The sequence below is a fragment of the Ammospiza caudacuta genome, chromosome 22 (genome assembly GCF_027887145.1).
Source record: "Ammospiza caudacuta isolate bAmmCau1 chromosome 22, bAmmCau1.pri, whole genome shotgun sequence".
Lineage (NCBI taxonomy): Eukaryota > Metazoa > Chordata > Aves > Passeriformes > Passerellidae > Ammospiza > Ammospiza caudacuta.
In genome coordinates this window covers 9892202-9906373 of record NC_080614.1, presented here as the reverse complement: position 1 = coordinate 9906373, position 14172 = coordinate 9892202, and the positions used below count along the sequence as shown (strand labels likewise).

At 52.9% G+C, this 14172-nt stretch overlaps 1 protein-coding gene across 1 annotated transcript in view; it reads right to left on the bottom strand.

Annotated features, from left to right (window-relative positions):
• The window catches only part of SAMD11 (sterile alpha motif domain containing 11), a 64291-nt gene that overhangs the window by 24090 nt on the left and 26029 nt on the right, over positions 1-14172 (bottom strand). Inside the window, exon 6 of the mRNA XM_058818635.1 lies at positions 2720-2812. Within this exon, the coding sequence (XP_058674618.1) occupies positions 2720-2812 (93 nt within the window). The remainder of the gene's footprint in view (positions 1-2719; positions 2813-14172) is intronic.

Below are 14172 nucleotides of genomic sequence, written 5' to 3'. Positions count from 1 at the left end.
AAGGCTCCCCTTCCAAAGGCTCTTCCAGACCCTCCTCTTCCAGAGCTTCCCCTTCCAAAGGCTCCCCTTCCAAAGGCTCTTTCAGATCCAGCCCAGCTGGGCCTGAGCCAGAGCTGCTCCCAGGGCCAGTGTGGGATGGAGAGGGGCAGATCCTGCCTGGGATCTCTGTGATAGAGAGGGGCAGATCCTGCTGGGATGGAGAGGGGCAGATCCTGCCTGGGATCTCTGTGATAGAGAGGGGCAGATCCTGCTGGGATCTCTGGAGAGGGGCAGATCCTGCCTGGGATCTCTGTCATAGAGAGGGGCAGATCCTGCTGGGATGGAGAGGGGCAGATCCTGCTGGGATCTCTGGCATGGAGAGGGGCAGATCCTGCTCTGGATCTCTGGCACGGAGAGGGCAGGTCCTGCCTGGAGCCCATCCCCACCGCAGGGATGCAGGAGGTGCAGCAGCAGCAGCACCTCCAGGAGGCCCAGGACCCCCAGGCTGCAGGACAAGGGGTGTCAGGAGATGCTGCAGCCCCGGCTCCCCCAGCAGGACACGTGGGGCTGGTGGGACCCTGAACTCCAGGCAGCCCTGGCCCCCCTTCCCACTCCCAAATCCCCCCGGTGCCCAGCAGCACCCACAGCAGCACTCCCAAAGCCCAGGGCAGCACCCACGAGGGCCCATCCCATCTGGGAATGGTTCCCCACACGAGCTGGAGCCTCCTTGCTCCCTGGGACACAGGGATTGTTTTCCCCATGGCATCCACGGCGCAGGGATGCTGCTGCAGCCACAGCAGGATGGGAGCTGCTGCTGCTTGGGGCGGGACACAAACCCGGGGGCACAGCCCCTCCTGTCACCCCCTTTGCACAGCACAGAGCAGCCCCAGAGCACAGAAACCTCAGCCCCTCACCACTCCAATGAATTCCAGCATCAGCACAGCCCTGGGGGCTCCCCAAGGATTTAATAAAAACCAGTGGGAGATCAGCAAAAGCCTCAGTTCCCAATTTCCATTCTGCCTCACCTCAAAGTGGGAGCAGAGAACAAAACTTTGCTTTATTCAGGGTTTCCTGGTTCCTCTGTTCAAAGGCTGGGGGAATCCCTGGAGCTCTGGGAGCCAAGGGCAGGATTCCATCCTGAGTGCTTCCTGCAAAGCCAGGGCTCCTCAGCCCACTAAATAAAGGTGGGGAGGCCAAAGGAAAGGAACAGAGTGACAACACTTGACCCTGTGCCCCAAACATCCACCTGTGCCAGCTCGGGCACTTCTTCAGGATGAATCCAAAGCAATCCCTTGGCTTGGGTGAAGTTCAGCCCATTCCCAGCCAGGCCCCACAGGTTCCCTGCACTCGGCTCTCAACCACAAACTTGGGATTACCAGGGGCACAACCTCAGATAAATAAAAATATAAATATAAATATAATATAAATATACTATAACTATAATATAACTATAACTATAACTATAACTATAACTATAACTATAACTATAACTATAACTATAACTATAACTATAACTATAAATTGTGTGTCCCGGGGGCCTCGTGCCTGATGGAACAAATCTGTGCATGAACCTGTGGAAGCATCACCTGGAACTCACCTGCACAGCCACCAGAAACATTTCAGAGATAACAGGAATAGAGCAGATGGGAGAAAAATTCAAGGAAAACATGAGGAGGAGCAGTTTAAAGGGTTCCCAGCAAGATCTGAGGCATTTCTGCTGCCATGAAAGAGTCAATGGGCAGGAGAGGGTTACATCCGAGAGAGGATTTGGTATTTTCCATAGTCCTCTCAGAGAATTCTGCCCCCAGAGCATCCTGTGGGCACAAGGAGGGCAGAGCCAGGGACGCTCTGTGCCACCAGGATGCAGGACAGGTCCCACAGTGGATCTCCACAAAGCAGAATGTGAGGCTGAAGGAGGCTCCAGCACAAAGTGCTGCCCCTGGAGATGGCCTGCATGGGTCCCTGGGATGCAGCTGGGTCCATGGGGCAGGATCAGCCCCAGAGCTGCTCTGGGTGCTCAGGGAGAGCAGGTTTGGGCACAGGCACGGAGCTGGGTATTACTGACAGCTCATTAGCCCGATATTAACAGCAAAGCCTTTCAGTAAACGGCCTGCAAAACCTCATTTACCCAACCTGGAGACAAACTCATTAACTGCAGGCTCCATTAGCCAGCCCACTTTGCCACTCATAAAGAAAGTTTAAAAATCCTGTTTATAGGAAAGAACTGGAAGGCAAATCAAGAGATAAAAATAAATAAATAAATAAATAAAAAGACAACAAACCAAACCCTAAATAGAGAAACCTTCTGCAGATTCCATCTCTATAGGAACGGTGCCATAAATGCACAAGAGAAAACTCAGCAGCCCCGTTCTCCCTGGCAGGCTCCCTTTTTCCCTTTAAAGGAGCAGATGCCAGCACGATAAGCCCGTGTGTACCTTTCACATTGAACATGTCACCGAGACATTTCTGCCTGAAGAAAGCAGGAACACCCCTGAAATCCACCTGGAGGGCTGCAGCCTGTTTTGTTTTTTGGGGTTTTTTTGATCATGAAGCAATTACAGTAATTAAGAGGCAGCCCCTGCGTGCCCTGCCAGCAGATAAAGGGAAGCAGAGCCTCCTCCTGCAGCCCCGGTGCCAGACACAGCTCCCAGCCCACAGCCCTCCCTCCTCCATCTCAGCTGAGTTCCACGGGGGAAAGCAGAAGGAAGGGGAAGGGGATGGGGAGCAGAGCAGCACTTACCCTTTGGGGACTCACTCCGGGCTTTCTTGCTCTCCAGAGGACACTCACTGCTGCTGTTGGGGGAACATACTCTCCTCTTGCCTAGAATCTCGTCTGGAGGGAGAGCAGAGAGCTGAGTGTCAGAGAGGCTGCACTTTGCAGGAGAGACCAGAGACACTTTGCTGTTTTGCTGCTCTCTCTCACACACACACACACTCTGATATTACGAGCAGAGAGAGAAAAAAAATGAAAGTAAGAAAAATCATCATCCTGAGAGCCTTGATCTGCTTTCCTAATCACGCAGCCCAAAAGCACATAATGACTATTCATACTCTGATCAATGCAACGTTTTCCAGCCATAAATTCTGAATCCAGTTGATTTCCTTACTGAGTTTCATCATTTGCTCTGGTGCCTTTTGTCCCCCCGGTGTTTCCACTCCTTTCATGCCCTGATGCAAAGCAACTGGGGGGGGGGGGGAGAGGAAGGGGAGGAAAAAAACAACACAGGGAAGGGATAAAAAAAAAAAAAAAGCACAACAGATCTCTGAATCTTCCTAGCACAGTATCTGTGTCTGCCTCTGTCTCTCAGTCTCTCCCCTCCCTCCCTCCTCCTCCTCCTTCAAAACCTCAAGGTCCTCAGCAATCTTCCCCCTCTGGATTGCACGGAAACGCTCGAGCCCTGTGCATTACTGCAGCCCTCGGAGCAGCCCCGAATCCCTGAGACACAATTACAGCGTCCCCGAGCAGCTTTGGAATCAATATCCTCCCTAATAACGCCGGGGAAACTGAAAGCATGATGGTGCATATGGGCAGGAAGGAAGAGCCTGCTTGTCACTGCAAGCACCAAACCCTCGTCTATCAAGGGCTTGTTAAAGATGCAGCATCTTAAAGGAGAGAAAATGATAATAATAATAATAAAAAATTGAGAAACGAGGAGAGAGAGAGAGGGCTGGATGTGCCTGAGAGCCCAAGCACTGCCAGGCTGCTGCAATGTGGGGGTTAAGGGAGGTTACAAACCCCCTGCTCCTATTTATAACAACAACAACAGCATCCTCCTGTTCCAGGGGACATTTCCAGCCAAGAACTGTCCCCAGCACTCAGCATCACTCCCCAGCACCGGGGATGCAGCTGGGCAGCCCAGGTGCTGCTGTGGCTGGGATTTATTGGGGATGTATTGGGGAGCAGAGCACAGCAGCCCCAGCAGGTGCCTCTGCCCAAGGGGCATCTCAAGGCTTTCAAAGAGGCATTTCTGCCTCCAAACCCAGCCTGCCAGGACCCTGCCACCAAATCCTGGACAGAACTGGCACTGGGGATGGTGCAGAACCCAAAGGCAAGGAGGCACAGCAGAGCAGAGGGGCTGGGGAGAGCCAGGGAAGAACAGAAGCACCCTGACAGCTCTCAGCACTCACATCCCGGCTGCCTGTCCATACAATTGGGATTTTCTCACTCCTCCTGCCTCGGTTTACCCCTCAAAAAACTCCTGCCCAGCCACGTCAGCTCCCCAAGCTCGAGAGTAGCAGGGAGCACACCCAGACCCTGTCCACAAAATCAGAATTTTCCCACTCTTCCTGCCTCAGTTTACCCCTTACACAACTCCTGCACAGCCATATCAGCTCCCCAAGCTTGGGGCTCGCAGGGAGCACATCCAGAGCCTGTCCACACAATCAGAATTTTCTCTGTCCATACAATCGGAATGTTCTCCGTCCACACAATCAGAATTTTCACTCTCGCTCCTCCTGCCTCAGTTTCCCCCTCTCCAAGCTCAGGGCTGGCAGGGAGCACTCCCAGAGCCCCCGCGTCCCTCCCCCTGCCGCGCTCCATCCCTCGGCGCTGATTTTCCTGGAAGCTTTGCCCGATGCTGCAATCCGGAGGCCAAGATCACACATCCTGCTCCTCCGCAGCCAGGGCTGCTCCCAGCCAGGCTCCGCGGCTTTGGAACCAGCTCCAGTCTGTGCTCTGCTGGGCTGGAGGCACAGGAGTCTCCAGGCACGGAGCTGGTGACAGCAGCACGGGCTCCATGTGACAGCCCTGGGATGTGAGCAGTGAAGATTCCTCGCTTTCACAGCTCTGCCAAGGCTCCTGTTCCCCCCTCCCGTCCCTCCCGCTGCTCCTCTCCCACCCCCGGGCCCATCTGCCGGCAGCGCTGCTCCCTCGGGGCTGCTCCGCACTGATATGCCCAGATATTCACAGATATTCCCTGCTATGCACTGATATGCCCAGATATTCACAGATATTCCCTGCTATGCACTGATATTCACAGATATTCACAGATATTCCCTGCTATGCACTGATATTCACAGATATTCACAGATATTCCCTGCTATGCACTGATATTCACAGATATTCCCTGCTATGCACTGATATTCACAGATATTCACAGATATTCCCTGCTATGCACAGATATTCACAGATATTCACAGATATTCCCTACTATGCACTGATATTCACAGATATTCACAGATATTCCCTGCTATGCACAGGTATTCCCAAATATTCACAGATATTCCCTGCTATGCACAGACATTCCCAAATATTCACAGATATTCCCTGCTATGCACAGGCATTCCCAAATATTCACACTTTGCACTGATATGCCCAGATATTCACAGATATTCCCACTTTGCACTGATATTCTCAGATATTCATAGCCATTCCCTGCTATGCACAGATATTCCCAGATATTCCCACTTTTCACAGATATTCCCAGCCATTTTCAGCTGTTCATAGCCATTCCCAGATACTCCTTTTCCCAGATATTCCCAGCCATTCCCTGCTATTCCCATGCCATTCCCATGCCATTCCCTGATTTTCCCTGTTTTTCCCATGCCACTCCCTGCTATTCCAAGCCACTCCCTGCCCATTCCCAGCCATTTCTTGCCATTCCCATATATTCCCAGCCATTCCCATATATTCCCAGCTCATTCCCTGATATTCCCAGCCATTCCCACACACCTCAGCCCCATCTCCCTCCCAGGCAGGGGCAGGGCAGCACCGGGATCCCGCAGAGCTCTGACCTGGCACCAGGTTATTGCCCGGCCTGGCTTCATCACTCCACAGTTCCACTGATAATGTCTTTCACTCTCAGCTGTGATATTAAAACCTGCCCTGATCTGCCTCCCTCTCAGCTGCAGAGTTCTGCAAGGAGGCAGAGCAGGGACCGGGGAGCAGAGCCCCAGATGTGCCTGCCCCTCCTCTCAGGTGATGCTCTGCACCTCCTGCAGGTGCAGGGCTGAGCAGAGCCCCAGATGTGCCTGCCCATCCTCTCAGGTGATGCTCTGCACCTCCTGCAGGCGCAGGGCTGAGCAGAACCTGCCTGGGGCTCTGTGCTGGATGAGCAGCAGGCACTGAAAGCACAGCCTGGCTCTGGGAGGGGGCTGAGGCATCCAGAGCTGCTCTGCCAGCTCATTTGCAAAGCAGATTTGGGCCTGCTGCTGCTGCAAAGTCAGGGGCGATGGGCACGGGCCGCTCCCACCTGGCTCTGTGCATGTGAGGGCTCAGGGCAGCAGCAGGACAGGAGCTGGGCACCGCCCAGCTGGCACAGCTGGCACGGCAGCCAGCCTGGGGGATGTTTTGTCTCCTGGCTGCTCTAATCCTCAGGCTCCCCACGCTGAGCAGAGCCAGCCCAGCTAAGCGGCCCAAGGCTCTGATCAGCTTCCAGCAGAGCCTCGGGCTGGAGGATTAGAAACCCTACCCCCAGGATCCCCAAAGGCACAGGGGGGCTTCGTCCCACCCTGCACGGGGATCTGCTCCAGGGACACCCCTGGGCACGGGGGCTCACCAGGCAAGGGAATCGGGGAGGGCTTGGCTGAAGGGGCTGCAAAGGGTCCCAGTTTGGGCCCAAACTGCACAACGGGGAGGGATGGGGACCTGTCTCACGCTCCCCACCCAGCTCTGGGGCTGCTCTGAACGATTCCTGGAGCACAAAATCCTGAGCAAACAGAGAATGGAGCCAAGTTCCACGGGAAAGCACCCAGGCTGGGCCAGCCAACATCCACGGGAGCACAGCCCCTCTCCCATCTCCTCCTCATCGTTTTAGGAGAGGGGAAAAGGGGAAAACATCCTCCATCTCCTCCTCATCACTTCAGGAGAGGGCAAAACATCCTCCATCTCCTCCTCATCACTTCAGGAGAGGGGAAAAGGGGAAAACATCCTCCATCTCCTCCTCATCACTTCAGGAGAGGGCAAAAAAGGGAAAAGCATCGTGCCTGGCTCTGAGCTGCAGCCCTGAGCAGGACAGTCCCCACTGGCCAGCCTGGGATGCCTTGGCAGCCTCTCCCTGCTCTCCTCTGGCAGGGACAGCTCCCACAGAGGAGCTGTGAGCCCAGCCCGGCCACTCCTGCTGTCCCCTGTGCCCAGCCCAGAGCCCTGGGGACACCCTGGGGACACCCTGGGGACACCCAGGCCCAGGGGTGACCCAGAGGGAGGTGCAGGGGACGCTGGAGCCATCCTGCTGCCTCTCATCCATCAGGGAATGTACCCCAGCATCCCCCTGGCTCCCAGGCTCTCCCAAAATTCATTTTTACAGCGAGCACCGAAGGCACAGGGAGGTGGTAAATATTCATAGTGCGAGAAAGGCTCGTGGAAAGGATATACTGCACTTAAGAGAGAGATGTGAATTAATTTTATATGCTGCAGAGAGGCTTTTTAGCAATCGCAAACTTGTGAATCTCAACTTTCTTTTAGAAAAGCTCTAAAGGACGCAGCTGGGAGGGTGGGCTGGAAGTCCAGGCTCATTTCCCTGCCTGGAAAGGAGCAGGAACAGTGGGAATTCTGACAAACCAGAGGCACAGGCACAGCCAGGCTGTGCATTCGCCACCCCTGGCAGTGCCCAGGCCAGGCTGGGCAGGGCTGGGAGCAGCCTGGGGCAGTGCAAGGCGTCCCTGCCATGGCAGGGAAGGCTCTGGGTGCTCCCTTTCAATTTAATTTAAATTAAATTTATTTATTAATAAATAAAGGATTTTTATTTATTATAAATTTATAATAAATTTATAATTTTATTATAAATAAATTTATAACATATATTTTATTTTAAATTTCATTTGATTTTTTTTATTATTTTATTTTTAATTTTTTATTAATTTGTTTATTTTATTTATTTATTTAATTCCCTTCCCACCACTCTGGGGTCCCGTGAGCACAAACCTCTTGGGCAAAGCCTGTTTGGCCTCACGTCCCTGAGCCCTGGGACAGCACCCCTGTCCCCGTGCAGGCTCAGGAGGCAGCAGAGCTGCTCCAGCTCCCTGGAATCCTGCTTTTCCTGCCCCTTCCAGAGCGTTCCCTCAGCCCAGGCATGCCCAGCAGAGCTGCTGGTGGGGCTGGACCCCCTTGGCACCATTTAAATGTCCAATTGCACTCATTCAGCCCCTGAAAAAAACCCCGCTGCTCCTGCAGCCCGTGACAGCTTTGACAGCCAGACTCCTTAATTCCTTTTTCTTATTCCCTTAATCTGTCATCTTTATCAGGCTGGGGAAGTGCCAGGCTGCGAGCAGGAGCCCCGGCCCCGATCAATCTGCACATTACAGCTGACAGAATGGTGCTAATAACTTATTGATCTCATGTTTGCCAGGCCCCGGTGGGGCTGGAAGGCTCCCATTGATTGGCTTGGGGGAAGGAGGGTGGAAAACCTTCAAATTGTCTCCTTCCCCAGGAGCTGGGCAGGGAGGGAGGGCAGGGACCTGCTCAGGGAACCCGGGAGGAGGAGGAGGAGTGCAGAGGAAGAAGGATGTGTGTGAGAGAGATGGGGACTAGGAATGGAAAAGGAATTGGGGGGGAAAAGGGTTTGAGAAAAAAGAAATGCAAGGAGGAGGAGGAGGGGGAAGAGCAGGGAAGGGGAGAGAAGCAAAGGAGAAAAGGAACTGGGAACAAAAAGATTGTGCTGAGCCGAGAAATGAATGAAAGAGGCAGCTGAGCCTCTCCTTGCTCACAGCGAATCATTAACAAAACCCTCCCCATGCCCAGCCCTCCATCCCTGAATAACTCTTCCCAATCTGCTCGTGGCTGGCACAAAGCAACGCTCGCTGCCTGGGCAGGGTGGGAGCAGAGCTTTACTGGGACAGGGCAGCAGCAGCAGGACAGTCCCCTCGGTGACAGAGCCACAATCCCACCCTGAAATCCCAGATCCTCCTTGATCTGCTCTGCAGAGGCCAAGAGCCACCAGGAGCCACCAGGGATGCTGAGCTCTGCCCAGGCTGGCCTTGGTGATCTCAGAGGTCTTTTCCAACCTTGAACTCCAACAACAGGGCCTGGCCTGCCTCAGCTCCTTCTGCTCCAAAGCCAAGGGTAAAACCTGAGCAAAAAAAAATCTGCAAAACCCTGCCCTGACCTGTGCTGGCACAGCCAAAGGAAACACTCCCTTCCACCTTGGCTTTTCCCACTTCCCAACTCCTCTGGTATTACAAAGGCTCTTGGTCACATCCCACTCCTGCAAGGCCTCAGGAGGTGCAAAACCAAAGTTAAACAGAGCCCAGAGAGGGGAAACAGAGCCCAGAGAGGGGAAACAGAGCTCCATCTCCAAGGGCCGGGGATGCAGGGCAGGGACACAGCCTGGACCCTCAAGGTAAACAATTGTCCTTCAGGGTAAAACATGTCAACAACAGGGCCTGGCCCTCCAGCCCCTGGCTGCCCATTTGGTGCTGATTTTCTGCTCAATTTAAGGCAGCAGTCCAATAAAGGCTGCTGCTTTTTTCGCCCGTTGTTTGGCTGAGCTAAATGAAAACATGTCTGCAGCCCAGCTCATTACCCCAGCCCTGTGCTGGGATCCTGTCTCCAGCCATTAGCAGCAGCAACCCTGATTCCAATTCCTTTTCATGCCCAATATTAACTCCTCCTTAGCATATGAAAGCTCTGGGGCTCAGTGCAGAGGCAAACCAGGTCACTGCAAGGCCATGGCAGGGACACAGAGCCCAGGGCTAGGTCTGAGCAGCCAGCTGTGCATCCACACTGGGGATAAAAACCCCAAATTCTCACTTTGGAATCTCTTTACAGCCCCAAAATTCCTCCTTGCCCCTTGCTTGGCCAACAGGGAAAGATGGGGCAAGAGGGTGAGCACAGAATAAATCCTCTCCCAGGGACACAGCTCAGCTCTGTGGTGTTTTTGAGGTAATAAAACCCCAAATTCTCACATTTGAATCTCTGAATTCTCACATTTTAAGCTCTTTACAGCCCGAAATTCCTCCTTCTCCCTTGCTTGGCCAACAGGGCACCACGTGGAAAGATTGGGCAAGAGGGTGAGCACAGAATAAATCCTGGGAGAGGTTTTTGCTGCAAAAGCACCAGGAACACAGGAGCACCTGGAAAAGCCTCTCTGGGGCTCTGCAAGGCTCTCGGGGCTTGTCATTCCCATCAAAGTGACCAAAAACCCCTGGAAAAGCCTCTCTGGAGCTCTGCAAGGCTCTCAGGTTTGTCACTCCCATCACACTGCCCAAAATCCCCGGAAAAGCCCTTCTGGAGCTCTCAGGGTTTGTGACTCCCATCACATCACCCAAAAACCCCTGGAAAAGCCTCTGAGGGTTTCTCACTCCCATGGCACTGCCCAAGACCCCTGAAAAGCCTCTCTGGAGCTCTCAGGGTTTGTCACTCCCATCACATCACCCAAAAACCCCTGGAAAAGCCTCTGAGGGTTTCTCACTCCCATCACATTGCCCAAAATCCTTGGAAAAGCCTCTCTGGAGCTCTCAGGGTTTGTCACTCCCATGGCACTGCCCAAAACCCCTGAAAAGCCCCTCTGGAGCTCTCAGGGTTTCTCACTCCCATCACATCACCCAAAAACCCCTGAAAAGCCTCTCTGGAGCTCTGCCCTGCTGCTGTTGCTGCCTCCCCCGAGGCAGGGCAGGCTCAGCCCCAGGTGCTCCTGCTCACAGTGCATTTCTCCTGCCTGGGGCAGCACTGGGGCCCTGTCTCCCCTCTGGGCCCTCTCAGAGCCCCTCCAGCCAGCACAGCAGCTCCCTGAGCACGAGGGGCAGAAGGAGGAGAGGGAAGAGCTACCCACCTTCCTCTAGCATGAGGGAGCCTGAATCCTCCACTTCTATCCATGCAAATAGTCCTACTGCCACTGGAACCCCATGAAATCTGGCACTGCAGAACAGAGGGTGTGTGAGGAGAGAAAGAGGAGAGATTAACAGGATTTTTGGGCAGGACAGGGATGAATCAGAGCCTGGGGAGCAGGTGCCAAGGGCTGCCTCAGGCCCTATTGCAGCCTGGGGGAGGCACTTGGAGACCCCCAGGGAAGCACAGAGCCCATTCCATGCGCCTTTCCTCTCCTCTGAGGTGTTTTTGAGATAAAACAACCCCCCTTCCATCCCCAGCTGCAGTGCAATTAGCACCAAGGAGAGCACCCCCCACTGCAGAGCCAGCAGGGAATCCTCTGCAGGCTCAGCTGAGGAGGGACCAGCCCTGGTTTGTAGGGAAACTGCTCTGGGGGCTTGGGGAATCCCGAATCTGCTTTTTCTGCCTGGCCCCTGTGCAGGCTGGCTTGGGGAATCACCAAATTGGCTTCTTCTGCTGCTCCCAGTGCAGGCTGGCAGTGCCAAGGGGAACCAACCTCACCCCAGCCCCAGGCAGCTCTGCCCTGAGCCCTTTCCTGCCTTCCTGAAGTCAAAAAAGCCCCAGAACCACGCACAATTATTTTTCGCTCGTTCCAGCCCATTTCTGCATTTCAAAGACCATCCAGACCCAGTGATATTGCTGATTTCCCAGCCCATGCTGCTGGAAACTACAGCACTGCCTCTAATCCTGGCTGTACCAACCAGAGAAGGAATTCCCTCCCAGCATTAATCACAGAGCAGCCAGCTCCAGCCTTTTTGCTGGCAATGAGCAGATCTGTGCCATTCTGCTCTCCTTGCTCCCCATCCTCCCTGGGGCTGGGGCAGGGAGGAGCAGGCACTGCTGGGTCCTGTTCCAGCAGCACCCTGAGCTCCTCCTGCCCTCCCTGGTTCCCAATCCCACCCAGAAACCAGCACAGGAACATTTCAGCAGCACCAGAACGTTTCAGAGCAGAGCCCTGCAGCTCCCAGGCAGGACTCTTTGAACCCCAGCATCATTTATTCGGCGTGGTTTGTGCGCAGGTGCCTCCAGGAGGGGGAGATTCTCACAGCCCAGCACACAGGGCAGCAACTGCGGGCAAAGCTCCTCTGCCCTTCTTGCTGGAACAAAATGGTTTCAATAACAGCAAGCAGTGCTTCAGCACCTCTGAAAATTCTGTGTAAATTCATCATTGCCCAGCTCCCCTCCCAGCAGAACCAGCCCCAAAGCACAAATGGACCTGGCCCTGGGGACAGGTGACAAAGTGACAAAGCCGCCCCTGTCCCCTCAGACACCTCCTGTGCCCTCCTGACCCTTCTGAACACCCCAAACGTGTCATTCCTTAGAGCTTTGTCACTGCCTTGGTGCCTCCTGTGCGCCTCAGCCTCTTCTTTTCACTCATGAACGTTTCACAGGATCAGAAAGGTTGGGAGAGACCTCCAGGACCAGCCAGGCCAAGCATTAACCAGCCCTAACCATTAACCAACCCACATCCCCAGGTGACCTGGACACCTCCAGGTGGTGACTCCACCCCTGCCCTGGGCAGCCTCTTCCCCCTGGAAATTGATCCTAATATTGATAATATTTCCCCTAAAAATTGTTCCTAATATTGATCATATTGTTCCTAATATTGATAATATTTCCCCCAAGAAATTGTTCCTAATATTGATAATATTGCTCCTCATATTGATAATATTGTTCCTAATAATTGCTCCTAATAATTATCATATTGTTCCTAATAATTGTTCCTAATATTGATCATCTTGTTCCTAGTAATTGTTCCTAGTATTGATAATATTGTTCCTAATATTGATAATATTGTTCCTAATAATCGTTCCTAATATTGATCATATTGTTCCTAATAACTCATCCTAATATTGTGCCTCTGCTGGCACAACTTGAGGCCATTTCTTACAGTTTCCTAATTTAAAAACAAACCAGAGCAGCTCAATCACCAATTAAGAGAAAGGAGTCAGAGCTCCTACACCTCATCCTTCCTCTTGGTGGGAATGAGAAGAACCCTTTGCATTTCTGGGATGCCACGGGTCCCAGAGAATTCCAGCAATGCTGATCAGGCCCAGCGGTTTCTCTGCAAAGCAAACAAGACTGAAACCCACTCTGACACCCAGGGTCAGCTGAGCCACGCAGGCTGCAGCAGGGTCACGGGGAAAAATGGATTTATGGCCAGTTTGGCCTTTGGAGCTGCGCAGGGAAAGGGGCTTTGGGAAATTGTTAACGATGAGATTGGAGATTCAGCTGTGAGAGCAGAGTCTGGGAGCTGCCATGGCTGATTTACACACACACACACCACAAACCCCTCCTGAGTCCGTCCTGAAGATGTGATTGAAGTTTTCACCCCATTCCCAAAGATATTCAGGTGTGGGGCTCCCTCTGGATCTGGGGTTCACTCACACACTGAGCAGAATGACTGACAAAACACATGAACACAACCAGACAGACTTTCTGAAAAGGCCCAAAACAGCACACAGGGAGATGCAGCTCTGATTTGGAAGGACAGGGTATAAAACTGAATAAAACACTATAAAAACTGACAGAAACCCCAGCTTTTCCTCAACTTTCATTTCTAACCGAAGGATCCTTCAATCAACAAGCAGACGTTGGTTTATTTATCCCAGACTGCCACTTGTGGACTTCTGCACCACCAGAACCCCCTCCCTGACCCCAGGGCAGGATCCCACAGGAGCATCTCTGGTTCCACACTGGGTGCATTTCAAACCAGGGAACAACCCAAACCCTGCCCAGAAACCCAACCCACCGTGCTCCCAGAGAGCTGGCAGCCCTGCAGCAGCGCGGGGAACCCGAGATTAATGAAATTACAAATCCAATCATGCTCCGTGCGAGGCCTTTCTGCCTCACTGGGCACCAGCCCTGGGGACGCTGCCGTGCCGTGTGCCTCAAGCTCCTTTGACACAGCCCGCTGGGTCTGGGGACCTCCAGAGGGCTTCTCCAGCACCACAAAACGCTTCCCACCTTCTTTAGCCACCCTCCCCGCCTTCCTCTTTAGCCACAGCACCACACGATTTCCTCCAGCTGAAATGCAACATGGAAAAATCCAACAGGACAACAAAGGGACCGGGGAGCGAGTGTAGCCGTGATATTCTATGAAAAATCCTTTTGCCAGGACTTTTCTCCTGAGAAGCTGAGAGGCCTCAGGAATGAAATGTAATCAATGGTTATCTGCTGCTGTGGGATGCAACAGGTGCATCTGTGATTGGTCTCATGTGGTTGTTTCTAATTAATGGCCAGTCACAGCCCGGCTGTCTTGGACTCTCTGAAAGCCACACGAGCTTCTGTTATCATTCCACTTCTTTCCTTCTGATGAAACCCTTTCTTCTGTTCTTTTAGTATAGTTTAAATACATATTAATATATATAAAAACTATTATATATATAATATACATCATAAAATAATAACTAATATATATAAAATAATGT